Source organism: Pleurodeles waltl, chromosome 4_1, assembly GCF_031143425.1.
Source record: "Pleurodeles waltl isolate 20211129_DDA chromosome 4_1, aPleWal1.hap1.20221129, whole genome shotgun sequence".
Classification (NCBI taxonomy): domain Eukaryota; kingdom Metazoa; phylum Chordata; class Amphibia; order Caudata; family Salamandridae; genus Pleurodeles; species Pleurodeles waltl.
In genome coordinates, this window is record NC_090442.1 from 288447253 (window position 1) to 288472955 (window position 25703).

The 25703-nt window shown below is 48.9% G+C and overlaps 1 protein-coding gene across 1 annotated transcript in view; it reads right to left on the reverse strand.

The window, feature by feature from the left end:
- ZFC3H1 (zinc finger C3H1-type containing) overlaps nucleotides 1–25703 on the reverse strand; it is a 715283-nt gene that overhangs the window by 230109 nt on the left and 459471 nt on the right. Inside the window, exon 23 of the mRNA XM_069228345.1 lies at nucleotides 17490–17681. Within this exon, the coding sequence (XP_069084446.1) occupies nucleotides 17490–17681 (192 nt within the window). The remainder of the gene's footprint in view (nucleotides 1–17489; nucleotides 17682–25703) is intronic.

Below are 25703 nucleotides of genomic sequence, written 5' to 3' on the forward strand. Positions count from 1 at the left end.
AAAGGCAAACAAATGGGTCTGCACCAGGGTGGGCAGAAAAACTAAAACAGGGGGTGATCACAAGAAGGAAGCCGGTAAGAATCAGGACAAGGGTGGGGACAAACCAAAAGAAAAAAAAGTCTCTCATGCCTACAAAACTCTCCTGGCGGTGGGTCTAAGTCCTTTTCATCTTCCTATAAGAAACCTTGGTGCTACATTTGTAAGCAAAAAGGCCACAGGGCAGGTGGCAGCACCTGTCCTAGGAAAGGCACCAAGCCTCCAACGACTACGTCTACCACCACTCCTAGCCCTAGTGCCCCTAGCAGTAGCAACAATAGTGGTTGCAGTGGTCAGTACATAAGTGTAGCTGGGCTCACCTTGGGGACTGTAGTGGGCTCTGGGCTAGTTAGGGAGACCACTGAAGCTGTGTTGGTCTCTGATGGTGGCACTGACGTTGCCACCCTAGCTGCCTGTCCCCTTAATTTTGGTAATTGCAGGTAGTGTCCTTAATAAATGGTGCTGAGGCCTACAGGGTCACAGGTGCTAGTGTCACCATGGTGACTGAAAAACTGGTATCGCCTGAACAACACCTACTTGCTCACACATACCAAGTGACTGATCCTCTGGCCCAGGAGGCTCGTAAAAAAAAAAAAACAAGCAGGGTAAAAAGTTACCCCAATGAAGATTCTGCCTCTAAGGGAGAGGAATCTACTCCTTCTGAAGAACCTACACCAGAGGAGCTCAAAGATGACACAGCTGAGCTCTTGGGTGCAGGGGGCCTACCAGGGAAGAATTCAGCAAGGAACACCAAACCTGTCCCACACCGGAAAGCTTAAGGCAGCAGGTTGCAGCACAAGAGGCAGGGGATGTCAGTGGTACCCACAAGGTATACTGGGATAACAGCCTCCTTTGTTCGGAAGCACAAATTCCTAAACCTGGTCCACCGGGAGATTGGTCATCCCTCTGAAATGTAGGGAGTTCCTGTTAACCCTAGCACATGACATAGCCCTGGGAGGCTAGTTTGGGCAAAGCAAGACTTGGGACAGGCTTGCCCCTCATTTTCACTGGCCCCACATGTCAGAATAAAAGCAAGGAGTTTTGTCGCCCCTGCGTCATTTGTCAAGCCAGTAGCAACACAGGTGGCACCCCAAAGACCCCCTTAAATCCACTACCAGTGGTCAGGGTACCCTTTGAGAGGGTTGGGGTGGATACTGTTTGTCCCCTGGACCATCCAACAGCCTCTCGAAACAGATTTATACAGGTGGATCATGCCAATAGGTATCCAGAGAGCATTCCTCTTTGGACCACTACAGCTACTGCAAGGGCCAAGGCCCTCCTGGGAATTTTCTCACGGGTGAGTTTTCCTAAAGAGGTGATATCAGACAGATGCAAACTTCACATCTGCTTTAGTTTAAAGCCATGCGGAAGGAGTGTGGTGTCACTTATAAATTCACCACTCCTTACCATCTTCAAACAAATGGGCTAGTTAAAAGGTCCAACAAACCCCTCTAAGGCATGATAATGGGGCTCTCAGAAAAACTCAGAAGGAGATGGGATATCCGGTTATCTTGCCTCCTTTTTGCCTACAGGGAGGTTCTTCAAAAGGGAGTGGGTCACAGCCCCTTTGAACTTGAGTTTGGACACACTGTCAGGGGTCTAATTGCCCTTGTGAAATAAGGCTGGGAGCAACCTCTCAAGCACCCAAAACAGGACATTGTGAATTATTTATTAGGCCTCATACCTAGAATGGGCGAATGCATGAAGAGGGCATCCAAACATCTTCAGGCCAGCCAAGAACTGCTGAAACAGTGGCATGACCATAAGGCTTTGCTGACTATTTATCAGCCAGGACAGAGGTGTGGATCCTGGAGCCTGTGAATCCCAGGACCCTCCAGGACAAATGGGGTAGCCCCCACAATATTGTGGAGAGAAAGGGTGAGGTCACCTATCTGGTTGACCTAGGCACTCCTCGAAGCCCCCACTGGGTGCTTCATGTGAACCGCTTGAAACCCTATTGTGACAGAGCTGACATGACTCTGGTCATGGCAAATGATGAAGGCCAGGAAGAAGAGAGGGACCCTCTCCCTGACCTCTTCTCCCACAATACAGTGGATATCTCAGTAGGTGGGGTTGTGCTACTGACTGTCTTTCTGAGCAAGAGAAGGACGATGGCAAAATTCTCCTCAGGCAGTTCTCTGAGCTGTTCTCTCTGACCCCTGGTCAAACTAAATGGTGAAAACAAGTAATTGAGACAGGAGACAGCCTGCCTATCAAAAGTAAAATTGACAGGCAGTTTGATCATGTCAGGGAGTGCATTGAAGCTGAGATACAAAAGATGCTAGATCTAGGAGTTATTGAGCCTTCAGACAGATCTTGGGCTAGTCCTGTAGTTCTTGTCCCAAAACTTCATTCTCAAAATGACAAAAAGGAGATGAGGTTCTGTGTAGGCTACTGAGGTCTCAATACTGTAACCAAATCAGATGCTCATCCTATCCCTAGGGTGGATGAACTAAAATATATTGGCCCCTTCCAAGTATCTAAGCACGTTTGATCTGACTGTTGACAGATCATGTTATCAGAACGCCAAACTAAAAACAGCATTCTCCACTCCTAGTGGGCACTATCACTTTACAGTGATGTGCTTTGGACTGAAGAACGCAGCTGCCACATTATCAAGAACCCTCAAACTTGCCATGTAATAACAGCAAACCTAAAGGAAAAGCAATAGGAGTGCTGGTAAAGAAGTATCCACAGTGGAAAAAGTGATGTTCTTATTGGAAGAAAGTTTGCAGAGTCGTGCTACACAAGTTGCAAAGAAAATGCAGAAGAAAGGGATCCAAGATGGCCGACGAGAAGTTCAAATGTTAAGTTGTAGTTCTAGTGTTGCACTCAGCTTTGTTGCTATGATACGCAAGTGCCGCTAGAGAGCTTCACACTTCAACTGAGACATGACTGGAATCCAGATGTATTGAGGGAGCGCTTATTGTGAGGATTTTTTTTGCGGCAAACTTGGCTTTGCATGCATTTCAAGGACTATTCGAGTCAACCAGAGATAATATTTAATTGTTTAGAAGCAAATACAGTGACAGAAGGTTTTCGCAGCATATAAAAGACATCCAATTTGATAATCTCATATCAATATTCAAAACAACCAGAGTTCAAAAAAGTTACTGAAGAATGTTAGCACGACGATTTTAAAGAAGCATACCGATTATTAACAGAGAAGGTTGATATGACAGAGAACAGGAAATACAATTTTCACCCATTATTCTACCATATTTAAGAATGTGCAGACAAATTAACTCAAAATATATCACAGCATGAAGGTTGAGAAGCAAACTAACCCTCACATAAAACGGAGAACAACTTCTTGGAAACTCATTTACTATTGATTCAATATCCAACAGTAAGAGAGAAAGAGAGTCAAATTCTGAGGGGGAACTCAGGGTAAGAGTGTGATATAATTGTCAGTGAAGTTAATCATTAGTAAATGTTAAAGGACGATGTAGTTAAACAGCGCGTCCCTAGTAATTGTGATCTTTCAGGTGCTGTTATCAAGTTAAAACAAGAAGTGAGTGGCATACTGAGTATTTGAAGAAATACCATCTGGGCCTACGGAGGGTGCTCGGTGCCTGACGGGAGCCTCTCCCGATATCCTAAGGATCCCTGGAGACACGCTGGACCCGAGGAACGAGGCGTCCCATGAAACTCACCAGCTGTGGCGGCCTCTCACAGTGTCTGGCCGGGCGCAGCCCAGTGAGGCACGCTGAGCTGCGGCCTCGATTTCTGCCAGAGGGAAGCACATCAGCGGTGGAGCGGGAGGTAAGGACCGCCTCCTGCGAGACACAATTTTCACCCACTAAACCCATGACGGCCAGGACACCCCAGAGGAGCGAGGTGAAGGGTGAATGCCCTTCCCCTCCTGGCCAATAAATTAACTTCTGATGGCCTGGGACACCGCCGTAGTGCCCTAACGCACCGGAGGACACCCCCTGGGAGCCCTGAGACACACTAAACGAGCGCCAATGACCACACCCAGTGCAGCATATCATACTGGGGACAATTGGCCCTAACAGTTGTATATTGAGGGCCTATTCTGATGCTCGGAGGGGGGCGCAGTGCAAGCAAGTGTATGAGAGGGGGGCATGTAAGGAAATGCCTCCTTGGCATGGTTACCCCCTGACTTTTTGCCTTTGCTGATGCTATGTTTTGAATTGAAAGTGTGCTGAGGCCTGCTAACCAGGCCCCAGCACCAGTGTTCTTTCCCTAACCTGTACTTTTGATTCCACAATTGGCACACCCTGGCATCCAGGTAAGTCCCTTGTAACTGGTACCCCTGGTACCAAGGGCCCTGATGCCAGGGAAGGTCTCTAAGGGCTGCAGCATATCTTATGCCACCCTAGGGACCCCTCACTCAGCACAGACACACTGCTTGCCAGCTTGTGTGTGTGCTGGTGAGAACAAAACGAGTAAGTCGACATGGCACTCCCCTCAGGGTGCCATGCCAACCTCACACTGCCTATGCAGTATAGATAAGTCCCCCCTCTAGTAGGCCTTACAGCCCTAAGGCAGGGTGCACTATACCATAGGTGATGGCACCAGTGCATGAGTACTGTGCCCCTACAGTGTCTAAGACAAACCTTAGACATTGTAAGTGCAGGGTAGCCATAAGAGTATATGGTCTGGGAGTCTGTCAAACACGGACTCCACAGCACCATAATGGCTACACTGAAAACTGGGAAGTTTGGTATCAAACTTCTCAGCACAATAAATGCACACTGATGCCAGTGTACATTTTATTGTGAAATACACCCCAGAGGGCACCTTAGAGGTGCCCCCTGAAACCTTAACCGACTATCTGTGTAGGCTGACTGGTTCCAGCAGCCTGCCACAACCGAGACATGTTGCTGGCCCCATGGGGAGAGTGCCTTTGTCACTCTGAGGCCAGTAACAAAGCCTGCACTGGGTGGAGATGCTATCACCTCCCCCAGGCAGGAGCTGCAACACCTGGCGGTGAGCTTCAAAGGCTTACCCCCTTTGTTCCAGCACCGCAGGGCACTCCAGCTAGTGGAGTTGCCAGCCCCCTCCGGCCACGGCCCCACTTTTGGCGGCAAGGCCGGAGGAGATAATGAGAACAACAAGGAGGAGTCACTGACCAGTCAGGACAGCCCCTAAGGTGTCCTGAGCTGAAGTGACTAACTTTTAGAAATCCTCCATCTTGCAGATGGAGTATTCCCCCAAAAGGGATAGGAATGTGACCCCCTCCCCTTGGGAGGAGGCACAAAGAGGGTGTACCCACCCTCACGGCTAGTAGCCATTGGCTACTAACCCCCCAGACCTAAACACACCCTTAAATTTAGTATTTAAGGGCTTCCCTGAACCTAAGAATTTAGATTCCTGAAACTACAAGAAGAAGAGGACTGCTGAGCTGAAAGACCCCTGCAGAAGAAGAAAAGAAGACACCAACTGCTTTGGCCCCAGACCTACCGGCCTGTCTCCTGCCTTCTAAAGAAGGCTGATCCAGCGACGCTTTCCCCAGGACCAGCGACCTCTGAATCCTCAGAGGACTGCCCTGCTTCAAGAAAGACAAGAAACTCCTGAGGACAGCGGACCTGCTCCAAAAAGACTGCAACTTTGTTACAGAGGAGCAGATTTAAAGACCCCTGCAATCCCCGCAAGAAGCGTGAGACTTGCAGCACTGCACCCGGCGACCCCGACTCGACTGGTGGAGAACCAACACCTCAGGGAGGACCCTCCGGCGACTCCGAGACTGTGAGTAACCAAAGTTGTCCCCCCTGAGCCCCCACAGCGACGCCTGCAGAGGGAATCCCCAGGCTCCCCCTGACCGCGACTGCCTGAACTCTAATTTCCCGATGGCTGGAAAAGACCCTGCACCCGCAGCCCCCAGCACCTGAAGGATCGGAACTCCAGGGCAGGAGTGACCCCCAGGAGGCCCTCTCCCTTGCCCAGGTGGTGGCTACCCCGAGGAGCCCCCCCCTTGTCTGCCTGCATCGCTGAAGAGACCCCTTGGTCTCCCATTGATTTACATTGGAAACCTGACGCTTGTTCCTACACTGCACCCGGCCGCCCCAGTGCCGCGGAGGGTGTACTTTTTGTGTGAGCTTGTGTCCCCCCCGGTGCCCTACAAAACCCCCCTGGTCTGTCCTCCGAAGACACGGGTACTTACCTGCTGGCAGACCGGAACCAGGGCACCCCCTTCTCTCCATTGAAGCCTATGCGTTTTGGGCACCACTTTGAACTCTGCACCTGACCGGCCTTGAGCTGCTGGTGTGGTAACTTTGGGGTTGCTCTGAAAACTGTCCAAGGAAATGAGGTGTTTCACAATGGGCATAATTTAACAGGCATTTCTCCATACTCCCATCAACACCCCTCCCAAATACCAGAGTGATTCTCGGATGACTTGGTCACTTAAGTCAGAATTATGTTCACAGCCAGTGGTCTATCTCTTTTCTGTGGATACTGATCACTGGTTGCATTTCAAGCCATCAGTGACTAGCTTCAACTATGGGGGTTGCAGGGATACTCACCGGTCATACACAACACCCATAAAATAGACTTGAAAAAAACAACACTTGCAATGGTCTGCATTTAACACTAGATAAAAGGAGAGTACGGAGCATGTGATCTATACTACCAGCACATTCCACTAACATTAGGGCAACAAATTGTGTACCTACCAAATAACTGAATACATAATCTTCAGAGAAGGTAATGAAACGCAAAGCTAGGATCCAGCAATATCAGGGTGTAGGAAGTTGGCTCTGTATGTGCTATTTCAAAGTAAGGAATAGCATGCACAGAGTCCAAGGGTTCCCCTTAGAGGTAAAATAGTGGTAAAAATAGATAATACTAATGCTCTATTTTGTGGTAGTGTGGTCGAGCAGTAGGCTTATCCAAGGAGTAGTGTTAAGCATTTGTTGTACATACACATAGACAATAAATGAGGTACACACACTCAGAGACAAATCCAGCCAATAGGTTTTTATATAGAAAAATATCTTTTCTTAGTTTATTTTAGGAACCACAGGTTCAAATTCTACATGTAATATCTCATTCGAAAGGTATTGCAGGTAAGTACTTTAGGAACTTCAAATCATCAAAATTGCATGTATACTTTTCAAGTTATTCGCAAATAGCTGTTTTAAAAGTGGACACTTAGTGCAATTTTCACAGTTCCTAGGGGAGGTAAGTATTTGTTAGGTTAACCAGGTAAGTAAGACACCTACAGGGCTTAGTTCTTGGTCCAAGGTAGCCCACCGTTGGGGGTTCAGAGCAACCCCAAAGTCACCACACCAGCAGCTCAGGGCCGGTCAGGTGCAGAGTTCAAAGTGGTGCCCAAAACACATAGGCTAGAATGGAGAGAAGGGGGTGCCCCGGTTCCGGTCTGCTTGCAGGTAAGTACCCGCGTCTTCGGAGGGCAGACCAGGGGGGTTTTGTAGGGCACCGGGGGGGACACAAGTCCACACAGAAATTTCACCCTCAGCAGCGCGGGGGCGGCCGGGTGCAGTGTAGGAACAGGCGTCGGGTTCGCAATGTTAGTCTATGAGAGATCTCGGGATCTCTTCAGCGCTGCAGGCAGGCAAGGGGGGGATTCCTCGGGGAAACCTCCACTTGGGCAAGGGAGAGGGACTCCTGGGGGTCACTTCTCCAGTGAAAGTCCGGTCCTTCAGGTCCTGGGGGCTGCGGGTGCAGGGTCTCTCCCAGGCGTCGGGACTTTAGGTTCAAAGAGTCGCGGTCAGGGGAAGCCTCGGGATTCCCTCTGCAGGCGGCGCTGTGGGGGCTCAGGGGGGGACAGGTTTTGGTACTCACAGTATCAGAGTAGTCCTGGGGTCCCTCCTGAGGTGTCGGTTCTCCACCAGCCGAGTCGGGGTCGCCGGGTGCAGTGTTGCAAGTCTCACGCTTCTTGCGGGGAGCTTGCAGGGTTCTTTAAAGCTGCTGGAAACAAAGTTGCAGCTTTTCTTGGAGCAGGTCCGCTGTCCTCGGGAGTTTCTTGTCTTTTCGAAGCAGGGGCAGTCCTCAGAGGATGTCGAGGTCGCTGGTCCCTTTGGAAGGCGTCGCTGGAGCAGGATCTTTGGAAGGCAGGAGACAGGCCGGTGAGTTTCTGGAGCCAAGGCAGTTGTCGTCTTCTGGTCTTCCGCTGCAGGGGTTTTCAGCTAGGCAGTCCTTCTTCTTGTAGTTGCAGGAATCTAATTTTCTAGGGTTCAGGGTAGCCCTTAAATACTAAATTTAAGGGCGTGTTTAGGTCTGGGGGGTTAGTAGCCAATGGCTACTAGCCCTGAGGGTGGGTACGCCCTCTTTGTGCCTCCTCCCAAGGGGAGGGGGTCACAATCCTAACCCTATTGGGGGAATCCTCCATCTGCAAGATGGAGGATTTCTAAAAGTTAGAGTCACCTCAGCTCAGGACACCTTAGGGGCTGTCCTGACTGGCCAGTGACTCCTCCTTGTTTTTCTCATTATTTTCTCCGGCCTTGCCGCCAAAAGTGGGGCCTGGCCGGAGGGGGCGGGCAACTCCACTAGCTGGAGTGTCCTGCTGGGTTGGCACAAAGGAGGTGAGCCTTTGAGGCTCACCGCCAGGTGTGACAATTCCTGCCTGGGAGAGGTGTTAGCATCTCCACCCAGTGCAGGCTTTGTTACTGGCCTCAGAGTGACAAAGGCACTCTCCCCATGGGGCCAGCAACATGTCTCGGTTTGTGGCAGGCTGCTAAAACTAGTCAGCCTACACAGATAGTCGGTTAAGTTTCAGGGGGCACCTCTAAGGTGCCCTCTGTGGTGTATTTTTCAATAACATGTACACTGGCATCAGTGTGCATTTATTGTGCTGAGAAGTTTGATACCAAACTTCCCAGTTTTCAGTGTAGCCATTATGGTGCTGTGGAGTTCGTGTTTGACAGACTCCCAGACCATATACTCTTATGGCTACCCTGCACTTACAATGTCTAAGGTTTTGTTTAGACACTGTAGGGGTACCATGCTCATGCACTGGTACCCTCACCCATGGTATAGTGCACCCTGCCTTAGGGCTGTAAGGCCTGCTAGAGGGGTGTCTTACCTATACTGCATAGGCAGTGAGAGGCTGGCATGGCACCCTGAGGGGAGTGCCATGTCGACTTACTCGTTTTGTCCTCACTAGCACACACAAGCTGGCAAGCAGGGTGTCTGTGCTGAGTGAGAGGTCTCCAGGGTGGCATAAGACATGCTGCAGCCCTTAGAGACCTTCCTTGGCATCAGGGCCCTTGGTACTAGAAGTACCAGTTACAAGGGACTTATCTGGATGCCAGGGTCTGCCAATTGTGGATACAAAAGTACAGGTTAGGGAAAGAACACTGGTGCTGGGGCCTGGTTAGCAGGCCTCAGCACACTTTCAATTGTAAACATAGCATCAGCAAAGGCAAAAAGTCAGGGGGCAACCATGCCAAGGAGGCATTTCCTTACACAACCCCCCCCCAAACGAAAGAGGATGAGACTAACCTTTCCCAAGAGAGTCTTCATTTTCTAAGTGGAAGAACCTGGAAAGGCCATCTGCATTGGCATGGGCAGTCCCAGGTCTGTGTTCCACTATAAAGTCCATTCCCTGTAGGGAGATGGACCACCTCAACAGTTTAGGATTTTCACCTTTCATTTGCATCAGCCATTTGAGAGGTCTGTGGTCAGTTTGAACTAGGAAGTGAGTCCCAAAGAGGTATGGTCTCAGCTTCTTCAGGGACCAAACCACAGCAAAGGCCTCCCTCTCAATGGCACTCCAACGCTGCTCCCTGGGGAGTAACCTCCTGCTAATGAAAGCAACAGGCTGGTCAAGGCCATCATCATTTGTTTGGGACAAAACTGCCCCTATCCCATGTTCAGAGGCATCAGTCTGCACAATGAACTGCTTAGAATAATCTGGAGCTTTGAGAACTGGTGCTGAGCACATTGCCTGTTTCAGGGTGTCAAAGGCCTGTTGGCATTCCACAGTCCAGTTCACTTTCTTGGGCATTTTCTTGGAGGTGAGTTCAGTGAGGGCTGTCACAATGGATCCATATCCCTTCACAAACCTCCTGTAATACCCAGTCAAGCCAAGGAATGCCCTGACTTGAGTCTGGGTTTTTGGAGCTACCCAGTCCAGAATAGTCTGGATCTTGGATTGGAGTGGCTGAACTTGGCCTCCACCTACAAGGTGGCCCAAGTAAACCACAGTTCCCTGCCCTATCTGGCATTTGGATGCCTTGATAGAGAGGCCTGCAGATTGCAGAGCCTTCAAAACCTTCCTCAGGTGGACCAGGTGATCCTGCCAGGTGGAGCTAAAGACAGCAATATCATCAAGATAAGCTGTGCTAAAGGACTCCAAGCCAGCAAGGACTTGATTCACCAACCTTTGGAAGGTGGCAGGGGCATTCTTTAAACCAAAGGGCATAACAGTAAACTGATAATGCCCATCAGGTGTGGAGAATGCTGTCTTTTCTTTTGCTCCAGGTGCCATTTTTATTTGCCAGTACCCTGCTGTCAAGTCAAAGGTACTTAGAAATTTGGCAGCACCTAATTTATCAATGAGCTCATCAGCTCTTGGAATTGGATGGGCATCTGTCTTGGTGACAGAATTGAGCCCTCTGTAGTCCACACAAAACCTCATCTCTTTCTTTCCATCTTTGGTGTGAGGCTTGGGGACTAAGACCACTGGGCTAGCCCAGGGGCTGTCAGAGCGCTCAATTACTCCCAATTCCAGCATCTTGTGGACTTCCACCTTGATGCTTTCCTTAACATGGTCAGACTGTCTAAAGATTTTGTTTTTGACAGGCATGCTGTCTCCTGTGTCCACATCATGGGTACACAGGTGTGTCTGACCAGGGGTTAAGGAGAAGAGTTCAGGAAACTGTTGTAGGACTCTCCTACAATCAGCTTGCTGTTGGCCAGAGAGGGTGTCTGAGTAGATCACTCCATCTACTGTGCCATCTTTTGGGTCTGATGACAGAAGATCAGGGAGAGGTTCACTCTCTGCCTCCTGATCCTCATCTGTTAACATCAACAGATTCACATCAGCCCTGTCATGGAAGAGCTTAAGGCGGTTCACATGGATCACCCTCTTGGGGCTCCTGCTTGTGCCCAGGTCCACCAAGTAGGTGACCTGACTCTTCCTCTCTAGTACTGGGTAAGGGCCACTCCATTTGTCCTGGAGTGCCCTGGGAGCCACAGGCTCCAGAACCCAGACTTTCTGCCCTGGTTGGAACTCAACCAGTGCAGCCTTTTGGTCATACCAAAACTTCTGGAGCTGTTGGCTGGCCTCAAGGTTTTTGGTTGCCTTTTCCATGTACTCTGCCATTCTAGAGCGAAGGCCAAGTACATAGTCCACTATGTCCTGTTTAGGCTCATGGAGAGGTCTCTCCCAGCCTTCTTTAACAAGGGCAAGTGGTCCCCTTACAGGATGTCCAAACAGAAGTTCAAAGGGTGAGAATCCTACTCCCTTCTGTGGCACCTCTCTGTAAGCGAAAAGCAGACATGGCAAGAGGACATCCCATCTCCTTTTGAGTTTTTCTGGGAGCCCCATGATCATGCCTTTTAATGTCTTGTTGAATCTCTCAACCAAGCCATTAGTTTGTGGATGGTATGGTGTAGTGAATTTATAAGTCACTCCACACTCATTCCACATGTGCTTTAGGTATGCTGACATGAAGTTGGTACCTCTGTCAGACACCACCTCCTTAGGGAAACCCACTCTGGTAAAGATACCAATGAGGGCCTTGGCTACTGCAGGGGCAGTAGTCGACCTAAGGGGAATAGCTTCAGGATACCTGGTAGCATGATCCACTACTACCAGGATATACATATTTCCTGAGGCTGTGGGAGGTTCTAGTGGACCAACTATGTCCACACCCACTCTTTCAAAGGGAACCCCCACCACTGGAAGTGGAATGAGGGGGGCCTTTGGATGCCCACCTGTCTTACCACTGGCTTGACAGGTGGGGCAGGAGAGGCAAAACTCCTTAACCATGTTGGACATATTGGGCCAGTAGAAGTGGTTGACTAACCTCTCCCACGTCTTGGTTTGTCCCAAATGTCCAGCAAGGGGAATGTCATGGGCCAATGTTAGGATGAACTTCCTGAACAGCTGAGGCACTACCACTCTCCTAGTGGCACCAGGTTTGGGGTCTCTGGCCTCAGTGTACAGGAGTCCATCTTCCCAATAGACCCTATGCGTTCCATTTTTCTTGCCTGTGGACTCTTCAGCAGCTTGCTGCCTAAGGCCTTCAAGAGAGGGACAGGTTTCTTGTCCCTTACACAGCTCCTCCCTTGAGGGTCCCCCTGGGCCCAAGAGCTCAACCTGATAAGGTTCAAGCTCCAAAGGCTCAGTTCCCTCAGAGGGCAGAACTTCTTCCTGAGAAGAGAGGTTCCCTTTCTTTTGCTGTGTTGCAGTTGGTTTCCCAACTGACTTTCCTTTCCTCTTGGTAGGCTGGGCCATTCTTCCAGACTCCAGCTCTACTTGTTCACCCTGTGCCTTGCACTGTGCTCTTGTTTTCACACACACCAGTTCAGGGATACCCAGCATTGCTGCATGGGTTTTTAGTTCTACCTCAGCCCAGGCTGAGGACTCCAGGTCATTTCCAAGCAGACAGTCCACTGGGATATTTGAGGAGACCACCACCTGTTTCAGGCCATTGACCCCTCCCCATTCTAAAGTAACCATTGCCATGGGATGTACTTTTCTCTGATTGTCAGCGTTGGTGACTGTGTAAGTTTTTCCAGTCAGGTATTGGCCAGGGGAAACCAGTTTCTCTGTCACCATGGTGACACTGGCACCTGTATCCCTCAGGCCCTCTATTCTAGTCCCATTAATTAAGAGTTGCTGTCTGTATTTTTGCATGTTAGGCGGCCAGACAGCTAGTGTGGCTAAATCCACCCCACCCTCAGAAACTAGAGTAGCTTCAGTGTGGACCCTGATTTGCTCTGGGCACACTGTTGATCCCACTTGGAGACTAGCCATACCAGTGTTACCTGGATGGGAGTTTGGAGTGGAACCTTTCTTGGGACAGGCCTTGTCTCCAGTTTGGTGTCCATGCTGTTTACAGCTATGACACCAGGCCTTTTTGGGATCAAAGTTTTTACCCTTGTACCCATTGTTTTGTGAAGAGGCTCTGGGCCCACCCTCCTGTGCAGGTTTTTGGGGGCCTGTAGAAGACTCTTTACTATTTTTAGTTTTGGTTGTCTCATCACTCTTCCCCTGGGGAGTCTTTGTGACCCCTTTCTTTTGGTCACCCCCTGTTGAAGTCTTGGACACCCTTGTCTTGACCCAATGGTCCGCCTTCTTTCCCAATTCTTGGGGAGAAATTGGTCCTAGGTCTACCAGATGCTGATGCAGTTTATCATTGAAACAATTACTTAACAGGTGTTCTTTCACAAATAAATTGTACAGCCCATCATAATTACTTACACCACTGCCTTGAATCCAACCATCTAATGTTTTCACTGAGTAGTCAACCAAGTCAACCCAGGTCTGGCTCGAGGATTTTTGAGCCCCCCTGAACCTAATCCTATACTCCTCAGTGGAGAATCCAAAGCCCTCAATCAGGGTACCCATCATGAGGTCATAAGATTCTGCATCTGGTCCAGAGAGTGTGAGGAGTCTATCCCTACACTTTCCTGTGAACATTTCCCAAAGGAGAGCACCCCAGTGAGATCTGTTCACTTTTCTGGTTACACAAGCCCTCTCAAAAGCTGTGAACCATTTGGTGATGTCATCACCATCTTCATATTTAGTTACAATCCCTTTAGGGATTTTCAACATGTCAGGAGAATCTCTGACCCTATTTATGTTGCTGCCACCATTGATGGGTCCTAGGCCCATCTCTTGTCTTTCCCTCTCTATGGCTAGGATCTGTCTTTCCAAAGCCAATCTTTTGGCCATCCTGGCTAACTGGATGTCCTCTTCACTGGGGCTATCCTCAGTGATTTCAGAGGTGTTGGTCTCTCCTGTGAGGGAACCAGCATCTCTGACTATTATTTTTGGAGTCAGGGTTTGAGAGACCCTGTTCTCCCTAGATAGGACTGGTAGGGGGGAATTGTCCTCCAAGTCACTATCCTCTTCCTCTGAGTTGCCACCCTCAGAGGGGTTGGCCTTTTCAAACTCTGCCAAAAGCTCCTGGAGCTGTATTTTGGTAGGTTTGGGGCCCATTGTTATTTTCTTTATTTTACAGAGTGACCTTAGCTCCCTCATCTTAAGATGGAGGTAAGGTGTGGTGTCGAGTTCCACCACAGTCACATCTGTGCTAGACATTTTGCTTCTAAAAGTTGGAATACTTTTTAAGAATCTACAACTGGTTCTAGAATCTAATTCAAACTTTTACAAACTTTTAAACTCTAAAAGAAATGCTAAACAGGATCTAACACAAGGCCCTAGCAGGTCTTTTAAGAATTTAGAAAAATTTCAAATTGCAAAAATGAATTTCTAATGACAATTTTGGATTTTGTCGTGTGATCAGGTATTGGCTGAGTAGTCCAGCAAATGCAAAGTCTTGTACCCCACCGCTGATCCACCAATGTAGGAAGTTGGCTCTGTATGTGCTATTTCAAAGTAAGGAATAGCATGCACAGAGTCCAAGGGTTCCCCTTAGAGGTAAAATAGTGGTAAAAATAGATAATACTAATGCTCTATTTTGTGGTAGTGTGGTCGAGCAGTAGGCTTATCCAAGGAGTAGTGTTAAGCATTTGTTGTACATACACAGACAATAAATGAGGTACACACACTCAGAGACAAATCCAGCCAATAGGTTTTTATATAGAAAAATATCTTTTCTTAGTTTATTTTAGGAACCACAGGTTCAAATTCTACATGTAATATATCATTCGAAAGGTATTGCAGGTAAGTACTTTAGGAACTTCAAATCATCAAAATTGCATGTATACTTTTCAAGTTATTCGCAAATAGCTGTTTTAAAAGTGGACACTTAGTGCAATTTTCACAGTTCCTAGGGGAGGTAAGTATTTGTTAGGTTAACCAGGTAAGTAAGACACCTACAGGGCTTAGTTCTTGGTCCAAGGTAGCCCACCGTTGGGGGTTCAGAGCAACCCCAAAGTCACCACACCAGCAGCTCAGGGCCGGTCAGGTGCAGAGTTCAAAGTGGTGCCCAAAACACATAGGCTAGAATGGAGAGAAGGGGGTGCCCCGGTTCCGGTCTGCTTGCAGGTAAGTACCCGCGTCTTCGGAGGGCAGACCAGGGGGGTTTTGTAGGGCACCGGGGGGGACACAAGTCCACACAGAAATTTCACCCTCAGCAGCGCGGGGGCGGCCGGGTGCAGTGTAGGAACAGGCGTCGGGTTCGCAATGTTAGTCTATGAGAGATCTCGGGATCTCTTCAGCGCTGCAGGCAGGCAAGGGGGGGATTCCTCGGGGAAACCTCCACTTGGGCAAGGGAGAGGGACTCCTGGGGGTCACTTCTCCAGTGAAAGTCCGGTCCTTCAGGTCCTGGGGGCTGCGGGTGCAGGGTCTCTCCCAGGCGTCGGGACTTTAGGTTCAAAGAGTCGCGGTCAGGGGAAGCCTCGGGATTCCCTCTGCAGGCGGCGCTGTGGGGGCTCAGGGGGGACAGGTTTTGGTACTCACAGTATCAGAGTAGTCCTGGGGTCCCTCCTGAGGTGTCGGTTCTCCACCAGCCGAGTCGGGGTCGCCGGGTGCAGTGTTGCAAGTCTCACGCTTCTTGCGGGGAGCTTGCAGGGTTCTTTAAAGCTGCTGGAAACAAAGTTGCAGCTTTTCTTGGAGCAGGTCCGCTGTCCTCGGGAGTTTCTTGTCTTTTCGAAGCAGGGGCAGTCCTCAGAGGATGTCGAGGTCGCTGGTCCCTTTGGAAGGCGTCGCTGGAGCAGGATCTTTGGAAGGCAGGAGACAGGCCGGTGAGTTTCTGGAGCCAAGGCAGTTGTCGTCTTCTGGTCTTCCGCTGCAGGGGTTTTCAGCTAGGCAGTCCTTCTTCTTGTAGTTGCAGGAATCTAATTTTCTAGGGTTCAGGGTAGCCCTTAAATACTAAATTTAAGGGCGTGTTTAGGTCTGGGGGGTTAGTAGCCAATGGCTACTAGCCCTGAGGGTGGGTACGCCCTCTTTGTGCCTCCTCCCAAGGGGAGGGGGTCACAATCCTAACCCTATTGGGGGAATCCTCCATCTGCAAGATGGAGGATTTCTAAAAGTTAGAGTCACCTCAGCTCAGGACACCTTAGGGGCTGTCCTGACTGGCCAGTGACTCCTCCTTGTTTTTCTCATTATTTTCTCCGGCCTTGCCGCCAAAAGTGGGGCCTGGCCGGAGGGGGCGGGCAACTCCACTAGCTGGAGTGTCCTGCTGGGTTGGCACAAAGGAGGTGAGCCTTTGAGGCTCACCGCCAGGTGTGACAATTCCTGCCTGGGAGAGGTGTTAGCATCTCCACCCAGTGCAGGCTTTGTTACTGGCCTCAGAGTGACAAAGGCACTCTCCCCATGGGGCCAGCAACATGTCTCGGTTTGTGGCAGGCTGCTAAAACTAGTCAGCCTACACAGATAGTCGGTTAAGTTTCAGGGGGCACCTCTAAGGTGCCCTCTGTGGTGTATTTTTCAATACCATGTACACTGGCATCAGTGTGCATTTATTGTGCTGAGAAGTTTGATACCAAACTTCCCAGTTTTCAGTGTAGCCATTATGGTGCTGTGGAGTTCGTGTTTGACAGACTCCCAGACCATATACTCTTATGGCTACCCTGCACTTACAATGTCTAAGGTTTTGTTTAGACACTGTAGGGGTACCATGCTCATGCACTGGTACCCTCATCCATGGTATAGTGCACCCTGCCTTAGGGCTGTAAGGCCTGCTAGAGGGGTGTCTTACCTATACTGCATAGGCAGTGAGAGGCTGGCATGGCACCCTGAGGGGAGTGCCATGTCGACTTACTCGTTTTGTCCTCACTAGCACACACAAGCTGGTAAGCAGTGTGTCTGTGCTGAGTGAGAGGTCTCCAGGGTGGCATAAGACATGCTGCAGCCCTCAGAGACCTTCCTTGGCATCAGGGCCCTTGGTACTAGGAGTACCAGTTACAAGGGACTTATCTGGATGCCAGGGTCTGCCAATTGTGGATACAAAAGTACAGGTTAGGGAAAGAACACTGGTGCTGGGGCCTGGTTAGCAGACCTCAGCACACTTTCAATTGTAAACATAGCATCAGCAAAGGCAAAAAGTCAGGGGGCAACCATGCCAAGGAGGCATTTCCTTACACAGGGGCATTAGGCAAACACCTGCAGGGAAGGTGGTGGGCCCATCCCTTCAGGCATTATAACTTCCCCACCTCCCATTCACCCTAAGGTCAATGAATATCTCTAAGATACGGGTGACTCTAGAGCACCTGATAATTTTCTGCATGAGGACCCCATCATTTTCCGTTATGCCACTGAGTGATGCAAGCCCTAGTTTCACTAATTTGAAATTGCTTTAGCAGAGTTTCTAGGCCATTGTTGTTAGCAGCTGAATCTTATACTTGAGAGCTAACAAGAGTCAGAAGCTTGATTTGATAGTGACCTGCAATAAAGCAGCAGCATTCTGATGTCTTCCTGTAAAAAGGCTCAGCTGCACTCTGAGGAGAAGTGTCTCCAGAAGTTGAAATGAGAGATGCTCTGATTTCTTACTGCTCTCTGCTGCTTTCATAAGGAACTGTAACATTCTGCTGCAAACATAGTCTTTCCCGTCAAAAGAGTTCTCCAAGTCCAGAAACTGTAAGGAAACAAGACAAAGCGAACATTACTTTTTCAGAACTGAAAACGGATTCAACACTACATATTGATAAAAAGAACAATCTGTGAAAGAGTTCAACGGTCACTTTGATAGCACCTGAATTTTTCTTTAGGCTTTAGTAACATAAAATAATGACACTGAGAAAGTGACCTCTGAATGCAACTTAAAGATTTAAATACCTATGAAAAATGAGAACTTTTAACAAAATATATTTCCTATTGTAAAATACTGAGTAGCCAACACATTGCTTTGCTCTATTCTGCTCTATATTCTATTTGAGTGGCATCAAGGTCTGCCTCGACAGGACAGTCCTTGACAGTTTATATATAGCGCTACAACTCATTAAGGAATACTCCCTCTGAGGATCAGATTCAAAAAGATTTGACTACCTACAAAGTAACAGCCTAAACAGCAGTGTCCTGCCTTGTCTAGGAGCCTCCTTGAAAAAAAGGATTGACCTACACACTCAGTCATTGCTTTTGTGGTCACCTAAGACGTTTAGCGTTGAAAAGCACATTAAACAACAAACTTGGATCTATATTGAGACAAGTCTCAAACTCAAGTTGAAACTGGCTAGTGAAGAGTCCTCAAGGCCAAAAGAGATTTAAGCAAAGCAAATCCCTGGATGTGAAATAAACACAATAAGGGGAGTTGGACATATCCATAACGTCTTTGTATGGCTGGTGGAATTTCTATCTACCTGCCATTCAGTAAGAACTGGACACATTTATGAATGTAGCCAGTACATTTAAAGACAACTAAGCTGAATGTTTCATGTCATCTCACTTTCAGAAATGTAGGCATACTCAGTCTGATTATCTAGCCCTTGTATATTGGTGATGATGTTCTTGGTAAGACCAGCGTAAAGAAAATGTTATTTAACCAGTAAGCATCTGTTGGGGGGTGTGTAGTGCTGTAGATTCACATGCTTTGCATACTTCAAGAGTTGGGACTGAAGGGAGCAAGTTGTTTTAGTTTGTAAAGAATTTCAAGTCACGAGGCATAGTGACTCCTCCACTTGCACGCAATGCCCATGATCCTCGACTCCATGTTTAGATGGTTTTCCCACAGGCCAGGATGAATGGCGTTTAATACAAAGGTAGATAAACTAAATGATCATGTGAGATAATGTATATTTATGTAGTGTAAATGACAGGTGCCCAGGGAAGCGGGTGGGCACATGTGAATCTACAGCCCTAAATGCCACAAGCAGATGCTTACTAGGTAAGTAACACTTTTTGCTTGATGGCATGTGTGGCTGCAGATAAACTTGCTTGGCATAGACTGTAAAGCGGTGCCTCCATAAAAGCGGTCGCTAACTTGTGAGTGTTACAGTATTCTGAAATAGAGTGTGCAGCACTGCCTCTCCTATGTTGGCTTGGTAGCATGCTAAAACATCCACACAATAATGTTTAGTGAAAGTGTGATGATGATGACCATGTAGCTGCCTTACAAATGTCAGCTACAGGTAGGTTACCTAAAATTGCCATAGATACACCCTTCATACGTGTTGAATGTGCTCTATGGGTAAGAGGTAGTGGCCTTTTGGCTTAAGCATAGCAAGCTTGAAAGCATCTAACAATCTTTCTTGTTATAGTAGATTTAGTATAACAACAAACAGAGTGGCTGTGTAAATATGGTGCGCACTTCCAAAGTTTTAAGCTAATATATAAATAAAGAGTCCATGGTGGTAAAGTCTATGTTGAAGACAAGAGTGCCCAAGTGGTTTGTCACCCAGCCACAGGGTGCGTAGGTTGTCGCCTGGAAAGGCCACAGTCCAAGTATAAGAAGAAAAGAAACCACGGCACATCAACAGTCTGTAGATATTTCAATGTATTCCTCTATGGTGTCTCGGAAGAACATCACTTGTTCCACTAGGGTAGAAATGTGCATGCTATCAGTGCAATCTTCACTCCAGCATGGGACATTGTAGGAAGTTGGCTCTGTATGTGCTATTTCAAAGTAAGGAATAGCATGCACAGAGTCCAAGGGTTCCCCTTAGAGGTAAAATAGTGGTAAAAATAGATAATACTAATGCTCTATTTTGTGGTAGTGTGGTCGAGCAGTAGGCTTATCCAAGGAGTAGTGTTAAGCATTTGTTGTACATACACATAGACAATAAATGAGGTACACACACTCAGAGACAAATCCAGCCAATAGGTTTTTGTATAGAAAAATATCTTTTCTTAGTTTATTTTAAGAACCACAGGTTCAAATTCTACATGTAATATCTCATTCGAAAGGTATTGCAGGTAAGTACTTTAGGAACTTTAAATCATAAAAATTGCATGTATACTTTTCAAGTTATTGACAAATAGCTGTTTTAAAAGTGGACACAGTGCAATTTTCACAGTTCCTATGGGAGGTAAGTATTTGTTAGGTTAACCAGGTAAGTAGGACACTTACAGGGCTTAGTTCTTGGTCCAAAGTAGCCCACCGTTGGGGGTTCAGAGCAACCCCAAAGTTACCACACCAGCAGCTCAGGGCCGGTCAGGTGCAGAGTTCAAAGTGGTGCCCAAAACACATAGGCTTCAATGGAGAAGGGGGTGCCCCGGTTCCAGTCTGCCAGCAGGTAAGTACCCGCGTCTTCGGAGGGCAGACCAGGGGGGTTTTGTAGGGCACCGGGGGGGACACAAGCCCACACAGGAATTTCACCCTCAGCGGCGCGGGGGCAGCCGGGTGCAGTGTTAGAACAAGCGTCGGGTTTGTAGTGTTAGTCTATGGGAGATCTAGGGATCTCTTTAGCGCTGCAGGCAGGCAAGGGGGGGGTTCCTCGGGGAAACCTCCACTTGGTCAAGGGAGAGGGACTCCTGGGGGTCACTCCTCCAGTGAAAGTCCGGTCCTTCAGGTCCTGGGGGCTGCGGGTGCAGGGTCTCTCCCAGGTGTCGGGACTTAGGATTCAAAGAGTCGCGGTCAGGGGAAGCCTCGGGATTCCCTCTGCAGGCGGCGCTGTGGGGGCTCAGGGGGGACAGGTTTTTGTACTCACAGTCTTAGAGTAGTCCTGGGGTCCCTCCTGAGGTGTTGGATCGCCTCCAGCCGAGTCGGGGTCGCTGGGTGCAGTGTTGCAAGTCTCACGCTTCTTGCGGGGAGCTTGCAGGGTTCTTTAAAGCTGCTGGAAACAAAGTTGCAGCTTTTCTTGGAGCAGGTCCGCTGTCCTCGGGAGTTTCTTGTCTTTTCGAAGCAGGGGCAGTCCTCAGAGGATGTCGAGGTCGCTGGTCCCTTTGGAAGGCGTCGCTGGAGCAGGATCTTTGGAAGGCAGGAGACAGGCCGGTGAGTTTCTGGAGCCAAGGCAGTTGTCGTCTTCTGGTCTTCCTCTGCAGGGGTTTTCAGCTAGGCAGTCCTTCTTCTTGTAGTTGCAGGAATCTAATTTTCTAGGGTTCAGGGTAGCCCTTAAATACTAAATTTAAGGGCGTGTTTAGGTCTGGGGGGTTAGTAGCCAATGGCTACTAGCCCTGAGGGTGGGTACACCCTCTTTGTGCCTCCTCCCAAGGGGAGGGGGACACAATCCTAACCCTATTGGGGGAATCCCCCATCTGCAAGATGGAGGATTTCTAAAAGTTAGAGTCACTTCAGCTCAGGACACCTTAGGGGCTGTCCTGACTGGCCAGTGACTCCTCCTTGTTTTTCTCATTATTTTCTCCGGCCTTGCCGCCAAAAGTGGGGCCTGGCCGGAGGGGGCGGGCAACTCCACTAGCTGGAGTGTCCTGCTGGGTTGGCACAAAGGAGGTGAGCCTTTGAGGCTCACCGCCAGGTGTGACAATTCCTGCCTGGGAGAGGTGTTAGCATCTCCACCCAGTGCAGGCTTTGTTACTGGCCTCAGAGTGACAAAGGCACTCTCCCCATGGGGCCAGCAACATGTCTCGGTTTGTGGCAGGCTGCTAAAACTAGTCAGCCTACACAGATAGTCGGTTAAGTTTCAGGGGGCACCTCTAAGGTGCCCTCTGGGGTGTATTTTACAATAAGATGTACACTGGCATCAGTGTGCATTTATTGTGCTGAGAAGTTTGATACCAAACTTCCCAGTTTTCAGTGTAGCCATTATGGTGCTGTGGAGTTCGTGTAAAACAGACTCCCAGACCATATACTCTTATGGCTACCCTGCACTTACAATGTCTAAGGTTTTGCTTAGACACTGTAGGGGCACAGTGCTCATGCACTGGTACCCTCACCTATGGTATAGTGCACCCTGCCTTAGGGCTGTAAGGCCTGCTAGAGGGGTGTCTTACCTATACTGCATAGGCAGTGAGAGGCTGGCATGGCACCCTGAGGGGAGTGCCATGTCGACTTACTCATTTTGTTCTCACCAGCACACACAGGCTTGTAAGCAGTGTGTCTGTGCTGAGTGAGGGGTCTCTAGGGTGGCATAAGACATGCTGCAGCCCTTAGAGACCTTTCTTGGCATCAGGGCCCTTGGTACTAGAAGTACCAGTTACAAGGGACTTATCTGAATGCCAGGGTGTGCCAATTGTGGATACAATGGTACATTTTAGGTGAAGGAACACTGGTGCTGGGGCCTGGTTAGCAGGGTCCCAGCACACTTCTCAGTCAAGTCAGCATCAGTATCAGGCAAAAAGTGGGGGGTAACTGCAACAGGGAGCCATTTCTTTACAGACATCATCTGAATCCTTCAGGAACTCTTGTCCGGCTCCAGGACTGCAGTGCTGGCCTGATCATCACCGTTGACCAACTCCTGCAAGTACAGCTGGGTGGGTAGTAGCTTCCCCTTCTCCTGGACTACACTGACTTCTGGACTTGGTCCCCTCTCTCCACAGGTCAACTTCTCCAGGAATCTACCACTGGTTTCTTGCAGTCTTGTCTGGGTGTCTTCTTCTTTTCATTCCTTTTGGATGGTTTGGGAAAATTATAGTGATTTACTCCTGCTTTCATGGTCACTGGAGGTTACAAGTTACTTACCTCTGGTTTTCTAGTACTCCCAGCTCCCCTCTACACATTCCATTTATGTAGGTCGGGGTCCTGTGTTCACATTCCTTTTTGTTTTGGAATTTGGTTTGGGCTGCCCCTAGGGACACTATTGCTTATTGAAATTTGCAATGTTTTATAACCTTTTCTATGCCTATTTCTGATTAATAGTGTACATCTTTAGTGTGTTTACTTCCACCTCCTAAGGGAGTATTGCCTTTTTAGTAGTTTTGGTATTGTGTCACTAAAATAAAGTACCTTTATTTTTGTAATACTGTGTGGTTTCGTTCATGTGTGTGTAAGTGCTGTGTGACTACAGTGGTATTACATGAGCTTTGCATGTCTCCCAGATAAGCCTTGGCTGCTCATCCAGGGCTACTCCTAAAGAGCCTGGCTTCTAGACACTGCCTATACAACACTAATAGGGGATACCTGGACTTGGGGTAAGGTGTGTAGGAAAATGGCTTTTGTTGCAGTTACCTACCCCCAATTCTCTCCCCCGCCCTCTTTTGCCCGATATTGATGTTGACTTGACAGTGTGTGCTGGGACCCTGCTAACCAGGCCCCAACACCGGTGTTCTTTCACTTAAAATGTACCAGTTTCCACAATTGGCACACCCCTGGAACACAGTTAAGTCCCTGGTAAAAGGTACCAGTGGTACCAAGGGCCCTGCGACCAGGGAAGGTCCCTAAGGGCTGCAGTATGTGTTGTGCCACCCTAAAGGACCCCTCACCTAAAACATGCACTCTGCCATTGCAGATTGTGTGTATTGTTGGAGAGAAAAAGGCAAAGTCGATATGGCATCCTCCTCAGTATACCATGCACACAAAATACTGCCTGTGGCATAGCTAAGTCACCCCTCTAGCAGGCCTTATAGCCCTAAGGCAGGGTGCACTATACCACAGGTGAGGTCATAGCTGCATGAGCAATATGCCCCTACAGTGTCTAAGTACATTCTAAGACATTGTAAGTACAGGTACAGTGTCGCCATATTAAGTATATGGTCTGGGAGTTTGTCAAAACAAACTCCACAGTTCCATAATGGCTACACTGAACACTGGGAAGTTTGGTATCAAACTTCTCAGAATAATAAACCCACACTGATGCCAGTATTGTATTTACTTAAAATAAAATGCACACAGAGGGCATCTTAGAGAAACCCCTGTATTTTACCCAATCCTTCAGTGCAGGACTGACTAGTCTGTGCCAGCCTGCCAATGAGATGAGGTTCTGAACCCTTGGGGTGAGGGCCTGTGTGCTCTCTGGGTCCAGAAACAAAGCCTGCACTGGGTGGAGGTGTTCACACCTACCACCGCCCCTTGCAGGCACTGTAACACCTAGCTGTGAGCCTCAAAGGCTCAGGCTTTGTTAAAATACCCCAGGGCACTCAAGCTTGTGGAGATGCCCAGCCCCCGGGACAATGCCCCACTTTTGGCAGTAAGTCTGGGGAGATAATTAGAAACAAGGAGTCACCCCTCAGCCAGGACCACCCCTAAGGTGTCTAGAGCTGAAGTGACCCCCTTCTTGAGAAATCCTCCACCTTGCTTTAGATGATTAGGACCAATAGGCATAGGGATGGTTCCCCAACCCCCACAGCCCCTAGAGGGTGTGGGCACAAGGAGGGTTTAGCCACCCTCAAGGACAGTAAGCCATTGGCTACTGCCCTCTGACCCTAACACACCCCTGAATTTAGTATTATAGGTCGACAAAGGAGGACTGCCTAGCTGAAAACCACCACATAGAAGAAGGAAGATGACAACTGCTTTGGCCCCAGCCCTACCTGCCTGTCTCCAACTTCAGAGAACCTGCACCAGCGACGCATCCTGCGGACCCAGCAACGTCTGCCGACTCAGAGGACTGCCCTGCAACGCCAAAGGATCAAGAACTCATGTGGGCAGCGCACCTGTCCAACCAAAGAAAGAAGAAACCATCTTTAAAGAGACTCTCACCTCACTCCAGAAGTGTGAGTCCCCACCACTCTGCACCAGACACCCCTGGCCCGTGTCCAGAGAAACCAATGACCCAGAGAAACCAATGACCCAGAGAGGATCCCCAGGTGACTCAGACAATGTGTCCACACTAGCTGACCTCTCTGCACCCCTACGACGACACCTGCAGAGGGGATCACGAGGGCCCCCCTGACAGCGACTGCCCAGGATGAAGATATCTGGAGACGCACTGCACCCACAGCCCCCAGGCCCGTGAGAAACAGACCACTGCTGCAGCAGTGACCAGCAGGCAGCCCTCACCCTTGCCCAGTCAGTGGCTGGCCCGAGAAGCCCCCCCCTATGTCCTTCCTGCAATTGTCAGAGTGACCCCCGGGTCCCTCCATTGAATCCTATTACAAACCAGATACCCTGTTTGCCCACTCCACCCGGCTGCCACTGTGCCACTAAGGGTGTGTTTGGTGTGCCTACTTGCTTCCCCCCCACCCTCCCAGTGCTCTACTGAACACACCTGGTCTGCCCCCACCGCCCCCCTGACAACCCCCCCCCCCTCCAGGACACGGGTACTTATGTGCCAGCAGACCGGAACCAAAGCACCCCCGGTCTCCATAGGGGCTCATGTTATTTTGGCTTCTCTTTGACCTCTGCACCTGACGAGCCCTGTGTTGCTGGGTGTTTGGGGTTGACTTGAACCCCCAAAGGTGGGTTACCTATGCCCTGGAGATTGAACTTGTAAGTGCTTTACTTACCGTATTAACCTAACTGTACTTACCTCCCCCAGGAACTGTGGACATTTGCACTGTGTCCACTTTTAAAATAGCTTGCCATTTTATCAAAAACTGTGTACATTACTGTTTTTATTAAAGGTTCTAACTATACCTATGCAAAGTACCTTACATTTAAAATACTTACCTGCAATTTGAAGCTTGTGGCTCTAAATATAAACAAAATAATATTTTTCTACATAAAAACCTAATGGCCTGGAGTTAAGTCATTGAGTGTGTGTTCTCATTTATTGCTTGAGTGTGTACAACAAATGCTTAACACTACCCTCGGATAAGCCTAACTGCTCGACCACACTACCACAAATAGAGCATAGGTATTATCTATTATTGAGGTGCAAGTACCTTAGGT